Source organism: Oncorhynchus clarkii, chromosome 5 (assembly GCF_045791955.1).
Source record: "Oncorhynchus clarkii lewisi isolate Uvic-CL-2024 chromosome 5, UVic_Ocla_1.0, whole genome shotgun sequence".
Lineage (NCBI taxonomy): Eukaryota > Metazoa > Chordata > Actinopteri > Salmoniformes > Salmonidae > Oncorhynchus > Oncorhynchus clarkii.
The window spans coordinates 46,641,402-46,663,510 of record NC_092151.1 but is presented as its reverse complement, the minus strand read 5'-3'; the positions used below and the strand labels follow the sequence as shown (position 1 = coordinate 46,663,510).

At 43.4% G+C, this 22,109-nt stretch overlaps 1 protein-coding gene across 2 annotated transcripts in view; it reads left to right on the top strand.

The window, feature by feature from the left end:
• The window catches only part of LOC139408932 (NOP14 nucleolar protein homolog (yeast)), a 34,096-nt gene that overhangs the window by 279 nt on the left and 11,708 nt on the right, over positions 1-22,109 (top strand). Inside the window, exons 2-15 of one of the 2 annotated variants that reach the window (XM_071153402.1) lie at positions 57-239; positions 3,387-3,521; positions 4,107-4,248; positions 4,505-4,647; positions 5,966-6,103; positions 6,380-6,502; positions 6,729-6,860; positions 7,671-7,968; positions 8,243-8,373; positions 8,490-8,575; positions 8,680-8,815; positions 15,221-15,322; positions 18,047-18,200; positions 20,987-21,146. In XM_071153402.1, coding sequence (XP_071009503.1) covers positions 57-239; positions 3,387-3,521; positions 4,107-4,248; positions 4,505-4,647; positions 5,966-6,103; positions 6,380-6,502; positions 6,729-6,860; positions 7,671-7,968; positions 8,243-8,373; positions 8,490-8,575; positions 8,680-8,815; positions 15,221-15,322; positions 18,047-18,200; positions 20,987-21,146 — 2,063 coding nt within the window. Of the gene's footprint in view, positions 1-39; positions 240-3,386; positions 3,522-4,106; positions 4,249-4,504; positions 4,648-5,965; positions 6,104-6,379; positions 6,503-6,728; positions 6,861-7,670; positions 7,969-8,242; positions 8,374-8,489; positions 8,576-8,679; positions 8,816-15,220; positions 15,323-18,046; positions 18,201-20,986; positions 21,147-22,109 lie in introns of both variants that reach the window. The other variant, XM_071153403.1, reaches the window with a different exon arrangement.

Below are 22,109 nucleotides of genomic sequence, written 5' to 3'. Positions count from 1 at the left end.
AGCAAGGAGGTTCTCATCCATATTCTTGCCTTCACCTAGCTAACTATTTTGTCTAGATGGGGAAACCGCCAAAAAAGAAGAACCTTGCTGATAAGGTTCGCAAGACCAAAACTTCCACCGAGATCAAAAACAACCCATTCGAGGTGAAAATCAACCGGAAAAAGTTTGACATCCTCGGGCGAAAAAGCAAGCACGACGTCGGTCTGCCAGGTGTATCCAGATCTAAAGCCATCAACAAGGTAGGTGGTTGTAATGAAGTGTTTATGTACACATGGGGCTTTGAAGATAACATATGCTGAGATGGATGTAAAGTATCTAGCCTGGCTTCAGATTTGTACTCTCTTACCAACTTCCTATGGTCGTTGTCCATATAAATTGACCAAAGGAGTTAACAAGACAGCGTAAACAGATCTGGGACCAGGCTAGATGGATCCTAAAGACGCCCGTAGTAGACTAACTAACGTTTGCTCCAAGCAAAAACTCGTTTTGGCGAAGGGAACTAATTGCCAGCAATAGTTGCTGCAACATTTTTTCATTGAAATTGACCAAAAAGTCACTATTATTCGAAGGTCCGAGTCCCAAGTAGAACGTCTAGAGTAGAGGTCGACCGATTATGATTTTTCAACGCTGATACTGATTATTGGAAGACCAAAAAAGCCGATACCGATTAATCTGCCAATTTTTAAATTTGTAATAATGACAATTACAACAATACTGAATTAACACTTATTTTAACTTAATATATAGCATCAATAAAATCAATTTAGCCTCAAATAAATAATGAAACATGTTCACTTTGGTTTAAATAATGCAAAAACAAAGTGTTGGAGAAGAAAGTAATATGTGCCATGTAAAAAAGCCAACGTTTAAGTTCCTTGCTCAGAACAGGAGAACATATGAAAGTTGGTGTTTCCTTTTAACATGAGACTTCAATATTCCAAGGTAAGAGGTTTTAGGTTGTAGTTAATATAGTATTATAGGACTATTTCTCTCTATACCATTTTAATTTCATATACCTTTGACTATTGGATGTTCTTATATGCACTATAGTATTGCCAGTGTAACAGTATAGATTCCGTCCCCCTACTTGCCCCTACCTGGGCTCGAACCAGGAACACATAGACAACAGCCACACTCGAAGCATCGTTACCCATCACTCCACAAAAGCTGCGGCCCTTGCAGTGCAAGGGGAATAACTACTCCAAATCTAAAAGCGAGTGACGTTTGAAACAGTATTAGCGCCCACCCAGCTAACTAGCTAGCCATTTCACATTGGTTACACCAGCCATTAGGTTGATAGGCTTGAAGTCATAAACAGCGCTGTGCTTGCGAAGAGCTGCTGGCAAAACGCACGAAAGTGCTGTTTGAATGAATGATTACGGGCCTGCTGCTGCTCAGTCAGACTTCTCTATCAAATCAGACTTAATTATAACATAATAACACACAGAAATACGAGCCTTTGGTCATTAATATGATTGAATCCGGAAACTATCATTTCGAAAACAAAATGTTTATTATTTCCGTGAAATACGGAACCGTTCGGTGTTTTATCTAACGGGTGGCATCCCTAAGTGTAAATATTCTTGTTACATTGCACAACCTTCAATGTATGTCATAATTACGTAAAATTCTGGCAAATTAGTTCGCAATGAGCCAGGCAGCCCAAACTGTTGCATATACCCTGACTCTGCGTGCAATGAACGCAAGAGAAGTGACACAATTTCACCTAGTTAATATTGCCTGCTAAACTGGATCAGTAGTTATAACTAGTGATTATGATTGATTGTTTTTTATAAGATAAGTTTAATGCTAGTTAGCAATTTACCTGGGCTTCTACTACATTCGCGTAACAGGCAGGCTACTCGTGGAGTGCAGTGGTTAGAGCGTTGGACTAGTTAACTGTGCGGTTGCAAGATTGGAACCCCTGAGCTGACAAGGTGAAAATCTGCCGTTCTGCCCCTGAACAAGGCAGTTAACCCACAGTTCCTAGGCAGTCATTGAAAATAAGAATGTGTTCTTAATTAACTGACTTGCCTAGTTAAATAAAAGGTATAAAAAACATTTTTTTAATAATCGGAAATCGCCCCTAATTAATCGGCCATTCCGATTAATCGATCGACTTCTAGTCTCGAGTCATGTCCAAGTCGTACATTATAATGCCGCGTTCAAAACAACTGGGAACTCGGAAAAATAATGACGAAAGTGATCTTCAGGTCGGAAAGTTAAAGCTCTAGAAAGAGGCCCGAGTTCCCCAGGTGGATGACATATCAATTTTTACCAGTCCAAGCTCGTTTTCTTCAGTTACCAGTGGTTTTTAATTTTAATTGTACCTTTTATTTAACTAGGCAAGTCAGTTAAGAACAAATTCTTATTTTCAATGACGGCCTAGGAACAGTGGGTTAACTGCCTGTTCAGAGGCAGAATGACAGATTTGTACCTTGTCAGCTCGGGGATTTGAACTTGCAACCTTCCGGTTACTAGTCCAACGCTCTAACCACTAGGCTACCCTGCCGCCCCTAGAGGTCGACCGATTATGATTTTTCAACACCGATACCGATTATTGGAAGACCAAAACAGCCGATACCAATTATTCGGCCAATTTTTATTTATTTGTAATAATGACAATTACAACAATACTGAATGAACACTTATTTTAACTTAATACAATACATCAATAAAAATCAATTCAGCCCCAAATAAATAATGAAACATGTTCAATTTGGTTTAAATAATGCAAAAACAAAGTGTTGGAGAAGAAAGTAAAAGTGCAATATGTGCCATGTAAAAAAGCTAATGTTTAAGTTCCTTGCTCAGAACATGAGAACATATGAAAGCTGGTGGTTCCTTTTAACATGAGTCTTCAATATTTTTAGGTTGTAGTTATTGTGTGAGCTTGCAAAGTAAACGATAACAATTATTGTTCACTGAACCATTTTTGGAGCTAGATATTTATGAATGGCAATCCTCTCCCAACAATTTGACATTTGCACTCCACCCAATCTTATAGCAAATCAGCAATCTGTTCGCTTGCTCAGTGGTTCTCAAACGTTTTTACCCACGACCCCCAAAAAGGAGGTGCTGTCCAAGTGTAGCCTGCCATTACAGCCATAAACAGTGATGCATTTTCAAAATGCATGATACAGAAATTAACAGCATTTTACACCTGCTTTTTTGAGCTGAAAGTCATTCCTGTTAGCAGCCCATATCAACTAAATGTAGTAATGTATGTGTGAACTGTTTTGACTGGGAAGCATACGGTAAGCTTTACAATATCTCAAATCACAGCTAGAGTGGTTTGCAACGTGTGTTACCATGTTTCTTTGATTCTATTTATTATTGTGCCAGTGTGGATCTTATGCTTATAAAATATTCCTTTCTTCCCCCAGCGAAAAGAGACCCTGCTGAAGGAATATAAGACAAAGGACAAGGCCAATAAGTTCATAGACAAACGGTTTGGTGAATATGACACCAAGATGGACCCAGAGGAGAAAATCCTTCAGAGGTTTTCGATGGAAAGACAGGTGAGATCAATACGGACAGACATACAGTATCTCTCTTCACCCCACTGTCACTGCATGAAACACCTTCTACGGGAGTGGGCAAACTAAGGTCTGTGGCCGGCATCTTTTTTTTTTTTAGATATGATTATCTCCAGGCCACACTTGAATGTCTAAAACGAGAGAGAATGTATAGGGAGCAGGGCTCCCTTGCAAAAGAAACCTTGTTTATAAATGTTGAAATTATAATGGATTTATATATTTTCTGGCCCGCAAATTGGACATATTTTTTAACAAATCTGTGTGTCCCTTAGTTGATTTTCAAAATCCCGATGTGGCCCTTGAGCCAAGACGTTTGCCCACCCCAGCCCTACCATTGTCGATTTACAGCATGTCCAATATAAAATAATTCATTAAACTAGAGTCTTGGGAGCTGCACTTTGGCTGGCCCTGTGCTCCTCTCAAATCTGTGTGTTATGTGGGTGGGTTGAGACCAGAGGAGAAGACTCATTTCCAAAGTAACATTTGGACAAATACATGTGTATTGTATAAAGATGTACCGTAGTCCATAACTTAACATGGTCCTCTCTTGATGTTTTCCCCCTTCAGCGTACCCAAGACAAAAAGGACATGTATAACCTGAATGAGGAGGAGGAATTGACCCACTATGGCCAGTCTCTGTCTGAGATGGAGAAGCTCAACGATATGGTGGACAGCGACGATGATGCAGATGAGAAAGGAGTGCTCTCAGGTGAGACACAACGGCCCCAGTCTTCACAGAATCCGGGGGAGCTGTAGACTAGGGAGAGGGAGAGAAGGGGTGGGGGGGAAGTGAGAGAAAGATAAAGGGGAGGAGGGAAAGCCAGCAGGTGGTGGCGAGAGAACATAAAGATGTACATTGGCTAAGTATTTGTCTGTAAAAAAAAAATAAGGCGTCACTATTGGTGACACCTGTTGAAGTAGTGACCATAACAAGGACAATATTTTCTCATCCATCTTTCCTCCAGCTGAGCTGACTGCATCCCACTTCGGGGGAGGCGGTCTGCTGAGGAGGAAGACCCAAGGGGAGAAGGATAACGGTGGGAACCAGAGAGCCAAGTCCAGACAGGAACTCATAGAGGAGCTCATCCTCAAGTCGAAACAAGAGAAGGTGAGCGTCAATCCCTCTAGTCTCATTCTAGGATGTGCCTTAAAACCTCTTACTTCTACCCCCTCCTTTTTCGAACATTCTGTTAAAAATCGCGCAACTTTTCAGCGTCCTGCTACTCATGCCAGGAATATAGTATATGCATATGATTACTATGTGTGGATAGAAAACACTCTGAAGTTTCTAAAACTGGTTAAATCACGGCTGTGACTATAACAGATCGTGTGTTTCATTGAAAAACGCAAGAAAAACTGCTCTCTGAAAGCTAAAAATAATTTCCATAAGTCACTTTCATGGGTTGTTAAAAGAGGACAAAATTTAATATCGACCTGCATGCAATTCATACAAATTCCACACGATGTCGCCATTGTCGTCATTTTCAATTGAATTTTTTGTTGGAAAATCCAACTATCTGGCTTCCGTTTCTTCCAGTCTCCACCAGGACGCTGTAAATGTGGACATTGGCAGCCATTGATTTGCAGACGAGGAGCTATTGAATATACATCGCCCTGTAATCATTTTGATAGATTATAAACGTTTACTAATACCTAAAGTTGGATCGTCGACTTTTTTCATTTTAAAAAATGACGCAGCGTTTAAAAACGATGTTTTTTTCTGAATGACACAGCTTCCATAGAAAGCTATTTTGGGTATATATGGACCGATTTAAACGAAAAAAAGACCCAATAGTGATGTTTATGGGGCATATAGGAGTGCCAAGAAAGAAGCTCGTCAAAGGTAATGAATGTTTTATATTTTATTTCTGCGTTTTGTGCTGCGTCGGATAAGCAGAGTCTTTGTTTACGTCGCATTCAGGCATTTTAAGGTGGTGCATGCTATCAGATAATACCTTCTCATGCTTTCGCCGAAAAGCATTTTAAAAATCTGACTTGTTGGCTAGGTTCACAACGAGTGTAGCTTTAATTCAATACCCTGCTTGTGAATTTTGATCAAGGTTTGAGTTTTAACGAGTACATTTAGCATTTAGCGTAGCGCATTTGCATTTCCAGGTGCCTACTTGAGACATATGCGTCTCAAGTAGAATCAAGAAGTTAATGTCTTAAGACACATTAGGAATGGTATTAAGGTTTATTCACTGAAACGTTGGTGGGAGGTCCATTCAATTGTTTGGGGAGCATCCCAAGGTTATCAGTGTGCTGCATTTTCTTCCTTTTTAGGAGGGGTTTAATACCCTTCGTCTTGACTTGGTTGTGTATTGTGGTCCACCAGATATTTGATGAACTTTTCCAGTACTAGCAATAGCGCTACGGGTGTCTTGAGGTGAGATCAGATGCCTGACAGGTCTGTTGGTTGTCCTCAGAGGGAGAGGCAGAACCAGAAGGAGGAGTCCCAGGTGCTGACAGAGAAGCTGGACCAGGACTGGAAAAGCATTCAGGGGCTGCTGGCTCACAAGAATGCCCCCAAGGCTGACAGACTGGAGGAGGAAGACAAACCCAAGGTAAAAGAACAGGACATGCTTCCAATGGAACTTTTAATTGATTATCCACCAAGTCAAACATGTCCCTCATACAAAATATAATTAGTATCTTATTGAGTCTAACCTGTATACATCAAGGTTAAATTAAAATGTTTCCAGGAGACCTTATCTCAGGGAGATGAACCCGGATAAGTAAAATGATTGTGCCCAAGGAAAAAACCCTTTGTCTCATCTCAAATCAAATTTTATTGGTCACAAACACATATTCATCTTTGTCTCTTCCCTTGTATGTTCCAGCTGGATGAGTATGACATGATGGTGCGAGAGCTGGGCTTTGAGATGAAGGCTCAACCATCTGAGAAGATGAAGACTCCAGAGGAAGTGGCCAGGGAGGAAAGGGAACGCCTGCAGAAACTAGAGGTATGGATGTGTCTCAACACCATTTCCTTGTAATATTTTCTTTATGACCATTGATGGCTAATGGGTCTGCTTTCACCTGACCTGTCAGACAGTGATCATAGCGAAAAGGACTTGAGAAAGGGAAGGATGTTAACTATAGATACACTGACACAGTTTGTCCCTCTGTGGTTTGACCTGTCTACTGTACTGAAGCTGTTTCCTTTCTGCGGTTTGACCCTTGCCCCAGGCTGACAGGCTGAGGAGGATGATGGGAGATGTAGTAGAAGACTGCACCAAGACCCAGGCTCACATGTCAGCTGACGACCTCAACGACGGCTTCATCCTAGACGGTGATGAAAAACCGACTCTGGCCTATCAGGTAAGGGACCAGGCAGGCTCTGCCTTGTCGGGGAAGGGACCAGGCAGGCTCTGCCTTGTCGGGGAAGGGACCAGGCAGGCTCTGCCTTGTCGGGGAAGGGACCAAGCTCGCTCTGCCTGTGTGTGGATTTTGATTTGACCTTGTGTCTTGGAGTTCAGACATCGCATCATCGCTACTCTCTCAATGGAAGGAAGTAGTAGGAAGGGTCACACATTTATTTGGACAGTGACGCTAAAACGTTTAACTTGGCTCTAATATTCCATCCTTTTTTTATTTGAGATCAAATGTTTCATATTAGGCGACAGTCTAAAATCTAAATCAAATAAAATTGTATTTGTCACATGCGCCAAATACAGCAGGTGTAGACCTTCCTGTGAAATGCTTACCTACGCCACCTTTTATTTGAGGGTATTTTCAGACATATCTGTTTTACCGTTTTGAAATAAAAGTGCCATGTATCTAGTTCACCCATTTGAAGGTGTCATAGGTGTTTGGACAAATTCAATTATTTTTAGTAAAACGTGTATTTGGTCCGATATTCCAATGACTGCATTTGCAGTTTGTTTTTGTTGTGCCCAACCGATATGCATGAAAATATCCTAAAATAAAAGGTGCCATTCTGTACTGTCCCCTCATATGGAACATTTGATATCAAATCCAAAATGCTAGAGTATAGAGCCAAAATAAATATTTAAGCTTCACTGTCCAAATAAATACATAGGGGAGTGTGTGACACAGTCAAATTTACAGGCGTTCACTGAAAGAAGAGCACATAACAAAATTCATTTTTTTCTCGTTCTCTCTCTATAGGATGGGAAATGGAACATAAATGAGGAAGGAGCAAAGATAGAGGGGGATGATGAGGAGGAGGGTGGTGAAGGAGAGAGTGGTGAGGAGGAATCTGGTGGAGAGGAGGAAGAGGAGGGCAGTGGCGAGGATAGCCACTCAGACCTGGACTCTGAGCAGGAGAGTGAGGGAGGAGAGGAGGAGGAGGAGAAGGATGAGGAGGAGAAGGATGAAGTGCCTGCAACCAAATCTCAGCTGAGTGAGGAGGAGAGGAAGGCCCAAGCAGAGGCAGCTAAAACAGAACTACCATACACTTTCAAAGGTAAGACCCCTGTTTTATATGATCTAACTGGACATCATTTTCGGTAGGTGATAGTTTTTTGGAATATATTGGTATATAGGAAAAATAATTGACGGATTGATCTAAAATGATTTATGTTTCAATTGAAAGCTAACATTGACTGCTCTCCAGTCATCCAGCAAAACAAAACATGACTCTCCCTGGTGGTCATGCCCTGACACAACACCATCATTGTCTTGTCTGCCTTCTCCACCCATGTCCAATGTCCTTCTCTCCCCCTTGCCCCTCCTCCCAGCTCCGGAGAGTTACAGTGACCTGAAGGGCCTACTGCAGGGTCATCCTGCTGACCACCAGTGTATCATCCTTGCCAGGACACAGAAGTGTAACCATCCCAGTCTGGCTGTGGGGAACAAACTCAAACTACAAGTCAGTGTTCAGCCTGAATCACAAGATGGAATTGTTAACTGATATGCAGATGTTTTGCTATGGATCAAAATAGTTATTTGATTCAACTGCTGTGGATTTCTCACTTCCTCTTTTAGAAATTATTTGGCTTTCTGCTGGAGTATGTGGGCGAGTTGGCTTCCAGGAGTCCACCAGAACTTTCCACAATAGACAAAATGATACCGTGAGTAACGCTCTCTAGTTTTGATATGCTATAGGATTTGACTGTGCCAGGTGTATTGATTGTGATAGTGCTGGTTTGTTCTGTCTCTCCCTGCTGCTCTCCAGGCAGCTGTATGGTCTATGTCAGCTGTTCCCTGAAGCTGCTTCCAAGGCGATGCAGACGACTCTGGTTGACAGCGCACACAGGATGGAGGAGGTACTGGAGGTCAAGGGTCGGGCCGCCTTCCCACAACTAGACATGGTACCCTTGACTTTCCTCTCAAATGGTTTTGCTTCCCACTTCTCTGTTATGTTATTGCCATGGACTATCTTTTTCTGCGTGAAACACTGCTCTACATGTCAAGTCAGGAAAAAAGCCAGGGAAATGTATTTATTTATTTATTTTATTTCACCTTAATTTAACCAGGTAGGCTAGTTGAGAACAAGTTCTAATTTACAACTGCAACCTGGCCAAGATAAAGCATAGCAGTGTGAACAGACAACACAGAGTTACACATGGAGTAAACAATTAACAAGTCAATAACACAGTAGAAAAAAAGAGTCTATATACATTGTGTGCAAAAGGCATGAGGAGGTAGGCGAATAGTTACAATTTTGCAGATTAACACTGGAGTGATAAATGATCAGATGGTCATGTACTGGTAGAGATACTGGTGTGCAAAAGAGCAGAAAAGTAAATAAATAAAAACAGTATGGGGATGAGGTAGGTAAAATTGGGTGGGCTATTTACCGATGGACTATGTACAGCTGCAGCGATCGGTTAGCTGCTCAGATAGCAGATGTTTGAAGTTGGTGAGGGAGATAAGTCTACAACTTCAGCGATTTAAAAAAATAAATAAAAATTATTTAATTTTTTTGCAATTCGTTCCAGTCACAGGCAGCAGAGAACTGGAACGAAAGGCCGCCAAATGAGGTGTTGGCTTTAGGGATGATCAGTGAGATACACCTGCTTGAGCGCGTGCTACGGGTGGGTGTTGCCATCGTGACCAGTGAACTGAGATAAGGCGGAGCTTTACCTAGCATGGACTTGTAGATGACCTGCAGCCGACTAGAGCATACAGGTCGCAGTGGTGGGTGGTATAGGGTGCTTTAGTAACAAAACGGATGGCACTGTGATAAACTGCATCCAGTTTGCTGAGTAGGGTGTTGGAAGCTATTTTGTAGATGACATCGCTGAAGTCGAGGATCGGTAGGATAGTCAGTTTTACTAGGGTAAGTTTGGCGTGAGTGAAGGAGGCTTTGTTGCGGAATAGAAAACCGACTCTAGATTAGATTTTTAGATTGGAGATGTTTATGAGTCTGTAAGGAGAGTTTACAGTCTAGCCAGACACCTAGGTACTTATAGATGTCCACATATTCTAGGTCGGAACCATCCAGGGTGGTGATGCTAGTCGGGCATGCGGGTGCAGGCAGCGAACGGTTGAAAAGCATGCATTTGGTTTTACTAGCATTTAAGAGCAGTTGTAGGCCACGGAAGGAGTGTTGTATGGCATTGAAGCTCATTTGGAGGTTAGATAGCACAGTGTCCAAGGACAGGCCGGAAGTATACAGAATGGTGTCGTCTGCGTAGAGGTGGATCAGGGAATCGCCCGCAGCAAGAGCAACATCATTGATATATACAGAGAAAAGAGTCGGCCCGAGAATTGAACCCTGTGGCACCCCCATAGAGACTGCCAGAGGACCGGACAGCATGCACTCCGATTTGACACACTGAACTCTGTCTGCAAAGTAGTTGGTGAACCAGGCAAGGCAGTCATCAGAAAAACCGAGGCTACTGAGTCTGCCGATAGTGATTGACAGATTCGAAAGCCTTGGCAAGGTCGATGAATACGGCTGCACAGTACTGTCTTTTATCGATGGCGGTTATGATATCGTTTAGTACCTTGAGCGTGGCTGAGGTGCACCCGTGACTGGCTCGGAAACCAGATTGCACAGCGGAGAAGGTGGGATTCGAGATGGTCAGTGACCTGTTTGTTGACTTGGCTTTCGAAGACCTTAGATAGGCAGGGCAGGCTGGATATAGGTCTGTAACAGTTTGGGTCCAGGGTGTCTCCCCTTTGAAGAGGGGGATGACTGCGGCAGCTTTCCAATCCTTGGGGATCTCAGACGATATGAAAGAGAGGTTGAACAGGCTGGTAATAGGGGTTGCGACAATGGCGGCGGATAGTTTCAGAAATAGAGGGTCCAGATTGTCAAGCCCAGCTGATATGTACGGGTCCAGGTTTTGCAGCTCTTTCAGAACATCTGCTATCTGGATTTGGGTAAAGGAGAACCTGGAGAGGCTTGGGCGAGTAGCTGCGGGCGGGGCGGAGCTGTTGGCCGAGGTTGGAGTAGCCAAGAGGAAGGCATGGCCAGCCGTTGAGAAATGCTTGTTGAAGTTTTCGATAATCATGGATTTATCGGTGGTGACCGTGTTACCTAGCCTCAGTGCAGTGGACAGCTGGGAGGAGGTGCTCTTGTTCTCCATGGACTTCAGTGTCCCAGTACTTTTTGGAGTTAGAGCTACAGGATGCAAATTTCTGCCTGAAGAAGCTGGCCTTTGCTTTCCTGACTGACTGCGTGTATTGGTTCCTGACTTCCCTGAACAGCTGCATATCGCGGGGACTATTTGATGCTATTGCAGTCCGCCACAGGATGTTTTTGTGCTGGTCGAGGGCAGTCAGGTCTGGAGTGAACCAATGGCTATATCTGTTCTTAGTTCTGCATTTTTTGAACGGAGCATGCTTATCTAAAATGGCGAGGATGTTACTTTTAAAGAATGACCAGGCATCCTCAACTGACGGGATGAGGTCAATGTCCTTCCAGGATACCCGGGCCAGGTCGATTAGAAAGGCCTGCTCACAGACGTGTTTTAGGGAGCGTTTGACAGTGATGAGGGGTGGTCGTTTGACTGCGGATACAGGCAATGAGGCAGTGATCGCTGAGATCCTGGTTGAAGACAGCGGAGGTGTATTTGGAGGGCCAGTTGGTCAGGATGACGTCTATGAGGGTGCCCTTGTTTACAGATTTAGGGTTGTACCTGGTGGGTTCCTTGATGATTTGTGTGAGATTGAGGGCATCTAGCTTAGATTGTAGGACTGCCGGGGTGTTAAGCATATCCCAGTTTAGGTCACCTAACAGAACAAACTCTGAAGCTAGATGGGGGGCAATCAATTCACAAATGGTGTCCAGGGCACAGCTGGGAGCTGAGGGGGGTCGGTAGCAGGCAGCAACAGTGAGAGACTTATTTCTGGAGAGAGTAATTTTTAAAATTAGTAGTTCGAACTGTTTGGGTATGGACCTGGAAAGTATGACATTACTTTGCAGGCTATCTCTGCAGTAGACTGCAACTCCTCCCCCTTTGGCAGTTCTATCTTGACGGAAAATGTTATAGTTGGGTATGGAAATCTCAGAATTTTTGGTGGCCTTCCTGAGCCAGGATTCAGACACGGCAAGGACATCAGGGTTAACAGAGTGTGCTAAAGCAGTGAGTAAAACAAACTTAGGGAGGAGGCTTCTGATGTTGACATGCATGAAACCAAGGCTTTTTCGACCACAGAAGTCAACAAATGAGGGTGCCTGGGGACATGCAGGGCCTGGGTTTACTTCCACATCACCTGCGGAACAGAGGAGGAGTAGTATGAGCGTGCGGCTAAAGGCTATCAAAACTGGTCGCCTAGAGCGTTGGGGACAAAGAATAAAAGGAGCAGATTTCTGGGCATGGTAGAATATATTCAGGGCATAATGCGCAGACGGGTATGGTGGGGTGCGGGTACAGCGGAGGTAAGCCCAGGCACTGGGTAATGATAAGAGAGGTTGTATCTCTGGACATGCTGGTTGTAATGGGTGAGGTCACCGCATGTGTGGGAGGTGGGACAAAGGAGGTATCAGGGGTATGAAGAGTGGAACTAGGGGCTCCATTGTAAACTAAAACAATGATAACTAACCTGAACAACAGTATACAAGGCATATTGACATTTGAGAGAGACATACAGCGAGGCATACAGTAATCACAGGTGTTGATTGGGAGAGCTAGCTAAACCAGTAGGTGAGACAACAACAGCTAATCAGCTAGCACAACAACAGCAGGTAAAATGGCGTTGACTAGGCAGAGAGGGTCGGATTAACTACACACAGAGCCTGAGTGCGGCTGGGGCCGACAGATAAACATAAACAAACATAATGGAGTACCGTGTTTAATGGACAGTCCAGCAGGCATCAGCTATGTAGCCAAGTGATCACAGTGTCCAGGGGGCAGCGGTGGATGGGACAGGGAAGCTAGACTGGCGAGTATTATCCAGGCTAAAAAAACTGGCTGGCTGTGCAGCAGGTAAAAGCTGCTAGCAGTGGCTAACAATGACTAAATAGCTTGTAGCTAGTTAGCTGGTTGGCTTCTGGAGGTTCTTGAATGTGTTCTAAAAATGAAAAATAATAGCGATTCCGTATCACATTGGGTGAGGCAGGTTACCGGAAGGTATAATCGAATTAAAAATCGAAAAGAGATTGAAAGTAAATATGGGTCCAATGAGTGGATGGGCTGGCTGGGTACGCGGCGATTCAGACAGTTAGCAGGCCTGTGCTAACTAGCTAACAGTTAGTAGGCCGTGGTTAAACAAGCTAGCAGTTAGCAGACCGGGGCTAATCAAGCTAGCAGTTACCAGGCCCGAATTAGCAAGCAAGCAGATAGCACGGCTAGAAAGTTAGCCTTTGGGGGACGTCGCGATGGGGGTTAAGTCTGTTTATGCCTCTTCATGCGGTGACATCGATAGGCCGGTCGTGGGTCCTGATATTGTAGCCCAGGAGTATGCTTCGGTGGTAGCACAGGAGCTCTGGCCGGGCTAGCTTCAAGATACGTGGATGGAAACGCTAGCCAGGAGTAGTCATCCGGGGTTGCGGTTAGCTAGTTGTGAAGATCCAGATTAAAAAGTTCCGTTTACGGTGGGAATCCGGGGATAAAAATAATAGGTCCGTTATGCTCTGGTTAGAGTCGCGTTGTTCGAACTGGCGAGAGCTTTCCGAGCTAAAGGTTAGCTGATGACCGCTAGCAATGGTTTGCTGACTGATAGCTGGTAGTTAGCTGGCTAGCTTCAGTTGAGGGGTTCCGGATCCGAAGTAAATAAGAATACTTTAGGGGGAAAAAAGCAGATCCACGCTACATTGGGTGAGGAGGGTTGCAGGAGAGTATTTAGATGTTGAGGTTTAGAAAAATGTTTTAAAAAAAATATATATATATATACACAAGGGACACGACACGACGTCTGACTGCTACGCCATCTTGAATGAAATACTCTTCTGACATCTGTTGATCCTGTTCCATTTGTTCTCTGACAGTGAGAAGTCATGCCCCCAAATATACCCTCGTAAAACTGACTATCCTACCGAACCTTGACTTTGGCGATGTCGTTTACAAAATAGCATCGAACACTATTCAGTAAACTGGATGTAGTCTATCACAGTGCCATCCGTTTTGTCACCAAAGCCTCATATACTACCCACTACTGCGACATGTATGCTCTCGTTGACTGGCCCTCACTTCATATTCGCGCCAAACCGACTGGCTCCAGGTCATTTATAAGTCTGCTAGGTAAAGCCCCACCTTATCTCAGCTCACTGGTCACCATAGCAGCACCCACCCGCAGCACGCGCTCCAGCAGGAATATGTCACTGGTCATCCCCAAAGCAACTCCTCCTTTGGCCACCTTTCCTTCCAGTTCTCTGCTGCCAACGACTGGAACAAATTACAAAAATCACTGAAGCTGGACACATATCTCCCTCACTAACTTTAAGCATTAGCTGTCTGAGCATCTATACACAGCCCATCTGTAAATAGCCCACCCAACTACCTCATCCCCATATTCTTATTCATTTTTTTTGCTCCTTTGCATACCAGTATCTCCACTTGCACATTCATCTTCTGCTCATCTATCACGCCACTAATGCTAAATTGTAATTATTTCGCCATTATGGCCTATTTATTGCCTTAGCTCCCTAAACTTACTACATTTGCACACACTGTATATAGATTTTTTTATTGTGTTATTGGCTGTATGTTTGTTTATTCCATGTGTAACTGTGTTTGTGTCGCACTGCTTTACTTTATCTTGGCCAGGTCGCAGTTGTAAATGAGAACTTGTTCTCAACCATCCTACCTGGTTAAAGAAAGGTGAAATAAAAACAATTAATACAAAGAAGTGATGTGGGGAGAATCGATACAATTACATATTGCAAATTTAGGTTTGACGATATTATAGCGATACTTGACTCCCAATTTTTCTTAAATTAATTGCTAGTCAGCCATAGCTAGTGCCACTCGGCTGTACCTGCGCAAAATCTCTGGTATGTTTCATCCTATAGCTTGTTCTCAATCTTCTTTGTAAATAGTGAGCCAACATTTTTTTCTGCACTTTTATTTCCATGACTGATCAATGCGAATTTTCTCACGCTCTCGCCTCTCTGCAGCAGACATAGTGAGTGCGTATAGAATTGTGAGAATTGCAATACATATTGTATCGGGATAATGTCGTATCGTGAGGTCCCTGGCAATTACTACTAGCCCTAACAGTGAGCACCAAGCTTGTCTGTAAATTGGTTTCCTATGACAGTGTTCTGTCAAGTTGACGTGTTGGTGATGTCTCTCTCTCGCCGTCTCTCTCCTTTTTTTTCTCAGCTCATTTACCTGAAGATAACAGCATTGCTGTTCCCCACCTCAGACTTCCGCCACCCTGTCACCACCCCAGCCCTACTGTACATCAGCCAGGCCCTCACCAAGGTAATTATCGCACGGTGTGTTTGAGCCTGTGTCTGTGTATGACAGACAGATTGTGTGTGTGAAGAGCTTGTGTCAAGTTGTCTGGATAAAAATGGTCTTCCCTCACAATGGGACTGACCGTAATTAGTCGACTGGTTGATTGTTTGGTAGATTGTTTTAGTCGGGCAGTTAATAAATAGTGCATTCGGAAAGTATTTTCCACATTTTGTTACGTAACAACCGTATTCTAAAATGGATTAAATAAAAATGTTTCCTCCTCAATCTGCACACAATACCCCATAATGACGAAGCGAAAACAGGTTTTAGACATTTTTGTAAATGTATTCAAAATAAAAAATGGATACCTTATTTACATAAGTATTCAGACCCTTTGCTATGAGACTCAAAATTGAGCTCAGGTGCATCCTGTTTCCATTGATCATCCTTGAGATGTTTCTACAACTTTATTGGAGTCCACCTGTGGTAAGTTCAATTGATTGGATATTATTTGGAAAGTCACACACATGTCTATATAAGGTCCCACAGTCGACAGTGCATTTCAGAGCAAAAACCAAGCCACGAGCTTGACGGAATTGTCCGTAGCGCTCCGAGACAGGATTGTGTCAGCACAGATCTGGGGAAGGGTAGCTAAAATTGTCTGCAGCATTAAAGGTCCCCAAGAACTTAATGATGGCCTACATCATTCTTAAATGGGAGAAGTTTGGATCCACCAAGACTTTTCCTGGAGCTGGCCACCAGGCCAAACTGAGCAATCGGAGAAGGGCCTTGGTCAGGGTGGTGACCAAGAACCCAATTGTCACTCAGACAGAGCTCCAGAGATCCTCTGTGGATATGGGAGAACCATCTCTGCAGCACTCCACCAATCAGGCCTTTATGGTAGTGACCAGACGCAAGCCACTCAGTAAAAGGCACATGACAGCCGCTTGGAGTTTGCCAAAAGGAACCTAAAGGACTCTCAGACCAGGAGAAGCAAGATTCTCTGGTATGATGAAACCAAGATTGAACTCTTTGGCCTGAATGCCAAGCGTCACGTCTGGAGGAAACCTGGCACCATCCCTACGGTGAAGCATGGTGGTGGCAGACTCATGCTGTGGGGATGTTTTTCAGCGGCAGGGACTGGGAAACTAGTCCGTATCGAGGGAAAGATGAACGGAGCAAAGTACTGAGATCATTGATGAACACCTGCTCCAGAGTGCTTAGGACCTCAGACTTAAGCAAAGGTTCACCTTCCAACAGGACAATGACCCTAAGCACACAGCCAAGACAGTGCAGTCTCTGAATGTCCCTGAGCCAGAGCCCAGACTTGAACCCGATCGAACATCTCTGGAGAGACCTGAAAATAGCTGTGCAGCGATGCTCCCCATCTAACCTGCCAGAGCTTGAGAGGATCTGCAGAGAAGAATGGGAGAGTCCCCAAATACATGTAATAAGACTAGAGTCTGTAATCGCTGCCAAAGGTGCTTCGACAAGTGCTGTGTAATGGGTCTGAATTCTTATCTAAATGTGGTATTTCAGTTTTTCATATTTAATAAATTTGCAAACAATTTTTTTTATGGGTTTTGTCGTTATGTGGTAGTGTGTGTAGATTGACAGGGGGGAAATCAATTTTAGAATACACACTCACACTCACTACCGGTCAAAAGTTTTATAACATCCACTCATTCAAGGGTTTTTATTTTATTTAATTTTTTCTACTTTGTAGAATATTAGTGAAGACATCAAAACTATGAAATATCACACATGGAATCATGTTTTAACCAAAAAAGCTTTAAACAAGTCAGAATATATTTTATATCAAAGCCATAGCCACCCTTTGCCTTGATGGCTTTGCACACTCTTGGCATTCTCTCAACCAGCATTCACCTGGAATGCTTTTCCAACAGTCTCGATGGAGGTCCCACATATGCTGAGCACTTGTTGGTTGCGTTTCCTTCACTCTGCGGTTCAACTCATCCTGACAACTTGGCTGTCTTAACGGACCATTAGAATATTCCCAAAGCTGCTAACCCTGCCCATCTGGCACTCTAGGCAGGTTAGAGCAAATGCTCAAACTATTTGAAAAATGTCAAGTACTAGTTGAACCCGGGTCTGCAGAAGAGGGCTTTATCCTTCCTTCCTGCCACCAACCCTTTGTTTAATCATGGTGTTTATGTAGATAGCTCAGCTCAATGGAAAGGAACATGCATGCATACACACACACTGTTTCTGTTGCTACATGCCTGCATTTTCACTAAGCTTTTGACCTGTGGAGTCATGTCCTTTCTTAGTGTTGAATATGGTGGTGATGTCAAAGCAAACCTTGCCAGGGGAAAATATGAAGTTGTATTCTTATGTAACATCTACATGCCAACAATGAGTTTGTTGCTATGCGAATGGTGAAAACAGGCTAGAGAACCTCTGAGTTACTTTCTCAACGTGATTCGTGCGCAGACATGCATTTACACACACACACACACACACACACACACACACACTAGAAAAAGAAAGCAGACTGGCTAGCTAGATGAAGCTAATGGCTTTGTTTCAGAAAAAGCAGAGGATGCACAGAAGTGTCAAGGTCATAGAGAAGGAAAAAGGCTTGAAAGCACATTATTGTCCCCTTCTGAAGATTGTTAGTGTGTGTGTAAATGCATGTGTACTATGTTTAGTAGGCAAAGTAGTTTTGAGGTGGTGATTTATGCCTAAATTTGACCTATTTTTCCGGTGTTTGTGTGATGTCATCAGTGTCCTGTGATGTCATTAGAGGATGTGACATCAGGCCTGGTGCTGTGCTGTCTGGCGGTGGAGTACATCTCCTTCTCCAAGAGGTTCTGTCCTGAGCTCATCAACTTCCTGTTGGGAGTACTACACCTGGCCGTGCAAGATAAGACCTCTACAGGTACGGCCTTTCTGTTAATGGGCTACTGTCATATCTCCTCATCAACTAGGCCTAACTGGTTATTAGTTTTCTCCATTAGGGTTGGGGTTGTTTCCATTTTAATTCAGTCAGGTCTTATGAGGATAATTGGAATTAATGGCTACTTCCTGAATTGAAATGAAATTGACCCCAATCCAGCTCAGTCCCTGCCTTCTCACGGTATTCAGCACAGTACCATAAGCAGCCACACCCAATGTCAGGATTTTTTGAGGGCTGTTCGAAATATGTTAAAATATTATTTGGCTATGTTTTTAACCTGAGCACTTGCTGCGCGAGGGAGCGACTGTGCTCTGCAACCACTGCAGGTGAGACGAAGCGAGAGAGAGGATTACTGGTCAGCGAGTGACCAGTGATTCTGATCCCAATAAACCCGGGGGCACATTTCCTGCCCGTCCACTTCAGTATAGAGCAGGGCTGCCCAATTCCGGGCTTGGTGGGCCGAAACCGTTCTGGATTTCATCCTCTCCTTCTTTTTGGGACTAATTTAGACCTGGGACACCAGGTGAGTGCAATTAACTACCAGGTAGAAAAAAAACCCAGATGTGTTTCGGCCCTGGAAGCAAATTAGTTATGTATGTAACATGGATCATTTAATTTAGGCAATGCCTTTTCATTGTTAAAATAGGCATATCATTTCTTTCTCAAAAATGAATACTCAATAAGTAATCAAAGCTTATTACAAAGATCTGGGTCTGAGCCCCTCCCTGTGCAACTGGGTCCTAGACTTCCTGACGGGCCGACCTGGTGAAGGTAGGCAATAACACCTCTGCCACGCTAATCCTCAACATGTGGGCCCCGCAGGGATGTGTGCTCAGCCCCATCCTGCACTTCCTGTTCACGCATGACTGTATGACCGTGCACACCTCCAACTCAATCATCAAGTGTGCTGACTACACAACAGTGGTAAGCCCTATTACCAACAACGACGAGACAACTTACCGAGGGGAGGTGAAAGCCCTTGCAGAGTGGTGCCAGGAGAATAACTTCTCCCTCAACGTCAACAAAATGATCTGATCGTGGACTATAGGAGACAGCAGAGTGAGCACGTCCCCATCCACATCAACAGTGGAGAGAGTCAAAAGCTTCAAGTTCTAGAGGACCTGTGTGTGGTGAAGGTGCAATGGCGCCTCTTCAAACTCAGGAGGCTGAAGAAATTCTGCGTTGCCCCGAAGACCCTCACAAACTAATACAAATGCACCATCGAGAGCATCCTGTCAGGCTGTATTACTGCCTGTTACGGCAATTCCACTCCTAGCAACCGCAGGTCTCTCCAGAGGATGGTGCGGTCCGCCCAACGTATCATCGGGGACACACTGCCTGCCCTCCAGTACATCTGCAGTACCCAGTGTAACAGGAAGGCCAGAAAGATCAAGGGCCTTAGCCACCTGAGCTGCGGACTCTGGTCCGGATGCTAATTTCCTGCAATTTTATAAATTTTGCCATGGGGGTTTTGTACTGTGTATTTAAATACTGTATTCTCGACTGAGTTCATTCTACCACTTACTGTACATTTTAGTTCAACTTTAAACTCACCACATTTATTTATATATTGGATTCTTGACATAGCTCGTTCTAATATCTACTGCTGTACATATTCTTAGTATATCTTGTGTAGATTTGTGTAGATTGCGTTTGAAATACTTTGCTACAGTCCTATTTGGGTTATTCATTGGATTTGTTCCGACATAAAGCATTATGTATGTATGTATGTATGTATGTATGTATGTATATACATTGCCTTGCGAAAGTATTCGGCCCCCTTGAACTTTGCGACCTTTTGCCACGTTTCAGGCTTCAAACATAAAGATATAAAACTGTATTTTTTTGCGAAGAATCAACAACAAGTGGGACACAATCATGAAGTGGAACGACATTTATTGGATATTTCAAACTTTTTTAACAAATCAAAAACTGAAAAATTGGGCGTGCAAAATTATTCAGCCCCTTTACTTTCAGTGCAGCAAACTCTCTCCAGAAGTTCAGTGAGGATCTCTGAATGATCCAATGTTGACCTAAATGACTAATGATGATAAATACAATCCACCTGTGTGTAATCAAGTCTCCGTATAAATGCACCTGCACTGTTCGAATATTCAAATAAATTTGGGCAGAGGTCCGAATGAACACTTCTAAATAACCAAAAACGTTTGCCTGCCCACCTACCTGTTTGTGATTGCCTCTGTGTTTCTGCCAGCTACAGTATGATACTGCACGATGCTGTAGAGTGCATTCAGGGCACCATGGCAGTAGTGGTGCCCTGTGAAATAGTTTCACCGCCATGCCAAGTCATCGGCAGAATGAAAGCTAACCTCTTCTAGGTGTCAAGATCTCAACTCCCGTTGATGCTGATTGGATTTAGTGGAATTTAAATAAATCATGCTGTTACGCATATTTTGTTTGCCTTGTTCCACTTCGCTTGTTATTCTAAAAAAGTATGTCTCCTCCGTAGTTGTTCTAGTGGGTTTATTTGTCATGTAAAAGACTGGAGCCCTGTCTGTATTTATTTTACATGTAGACCACAGGAGGTTGGTTGCTCCAAAATTGGGGAGAATGGGCTCGTGGTAATAACTGGTGAGGAATTAGTGGAATGGTATCAAATACATCAAACGTGGTTTCCATGTGTTTAATGCCATTCCATTCGCTCTGTTCCAGCCATTACTAAGAGCTGTTCAGCAGACTCCACTGATGTAGACAGTGTGACACCTAGGGCCCTATCTTGACTGGCTGCTGTGTTGTGTTCCTGCCAGGTTACTCAGTGGTGCCACCCTTCAGGCAGAACGGTAAGGTTTGTGACCTGCTGGTGCTGTCAGACCCTGAGTCCAGCCAGACATGGAGCAAGAAGACCCTACCTCTGTCTGCCACCCAGACACTCACACTGACCACTGACCTGGACACAGACCACTACAGGTAAGATAGAGAGCAGAGCACCAATTTTTTAAAAAGGGTCCGATCCTTAAGCAGTGTTGCTTGCTTGTAGAAGCCTACGGCTGTGCAGTGGCATATACTTTTTTTGGTTAATTCAGCAGACTAGACACTGATTTATCGAGCCCTTGTCGCAGTCAAGACATATTTTATATGTAAAAAAAATAAATAACACGTAATAAAACCAAGGGTTGGAACAAATTATTTTCCAATTAAGTCCTAAACCAAAAAAAACAAATTGTTTTAATATTAAAAAACAACAACATTTAGCTCAACATTAAGTTACTTCACCAGCTATGCATTGCGGAAAGAGCAGCTTGATATGGAGCGGGCACGCTATAGATCAGCGAGTTGTTTACATGGGAAGACAAGTGTCCGGCGCGAGATGCAACTAAAATTTTGCGTGTGGGGAGAGGGTGGAAGAGGAGGCTTGGCTTGAAGCGCATGGCGTCTTGTGATGACTTGCATTATCTGATTTAAGCCCGCAGAAGGCAGCAGGAACCCAAACAAACAAACCAACACACACAAAACAAACCACACATTTCATTGCAAATTTAAAAAATAAAAAAATATATATATACAGTGGGGCAAAAAAGTATTTAGTCAGCCACCAATTGTGCAAGTTCTCCCACTTAAAAAGATGAGAGGCCTGTAATTTTCATCATAGGTACACTTCAACTATGACAGACAATGAGGGGGAAAAATACAGAAAATCACATTGTAGAATTTTTTAATTTATTTATTTTCAAATTATGGAAAAAGGAGCTATCTTTATCAGCATCATAGAAGCGGATAGTATTTCAACCACAAAATATGCATCCAAGCCAAACTGAAATATTATCAAAAACATGTTGGGTTGTTTTAACAGTTTAATATCCTTAACTGGTCAGGCTGATGTCATTAGAAAATGTTGGCGAAATCTTTCCTGTTTTTTTTTTTTTTTTTTTT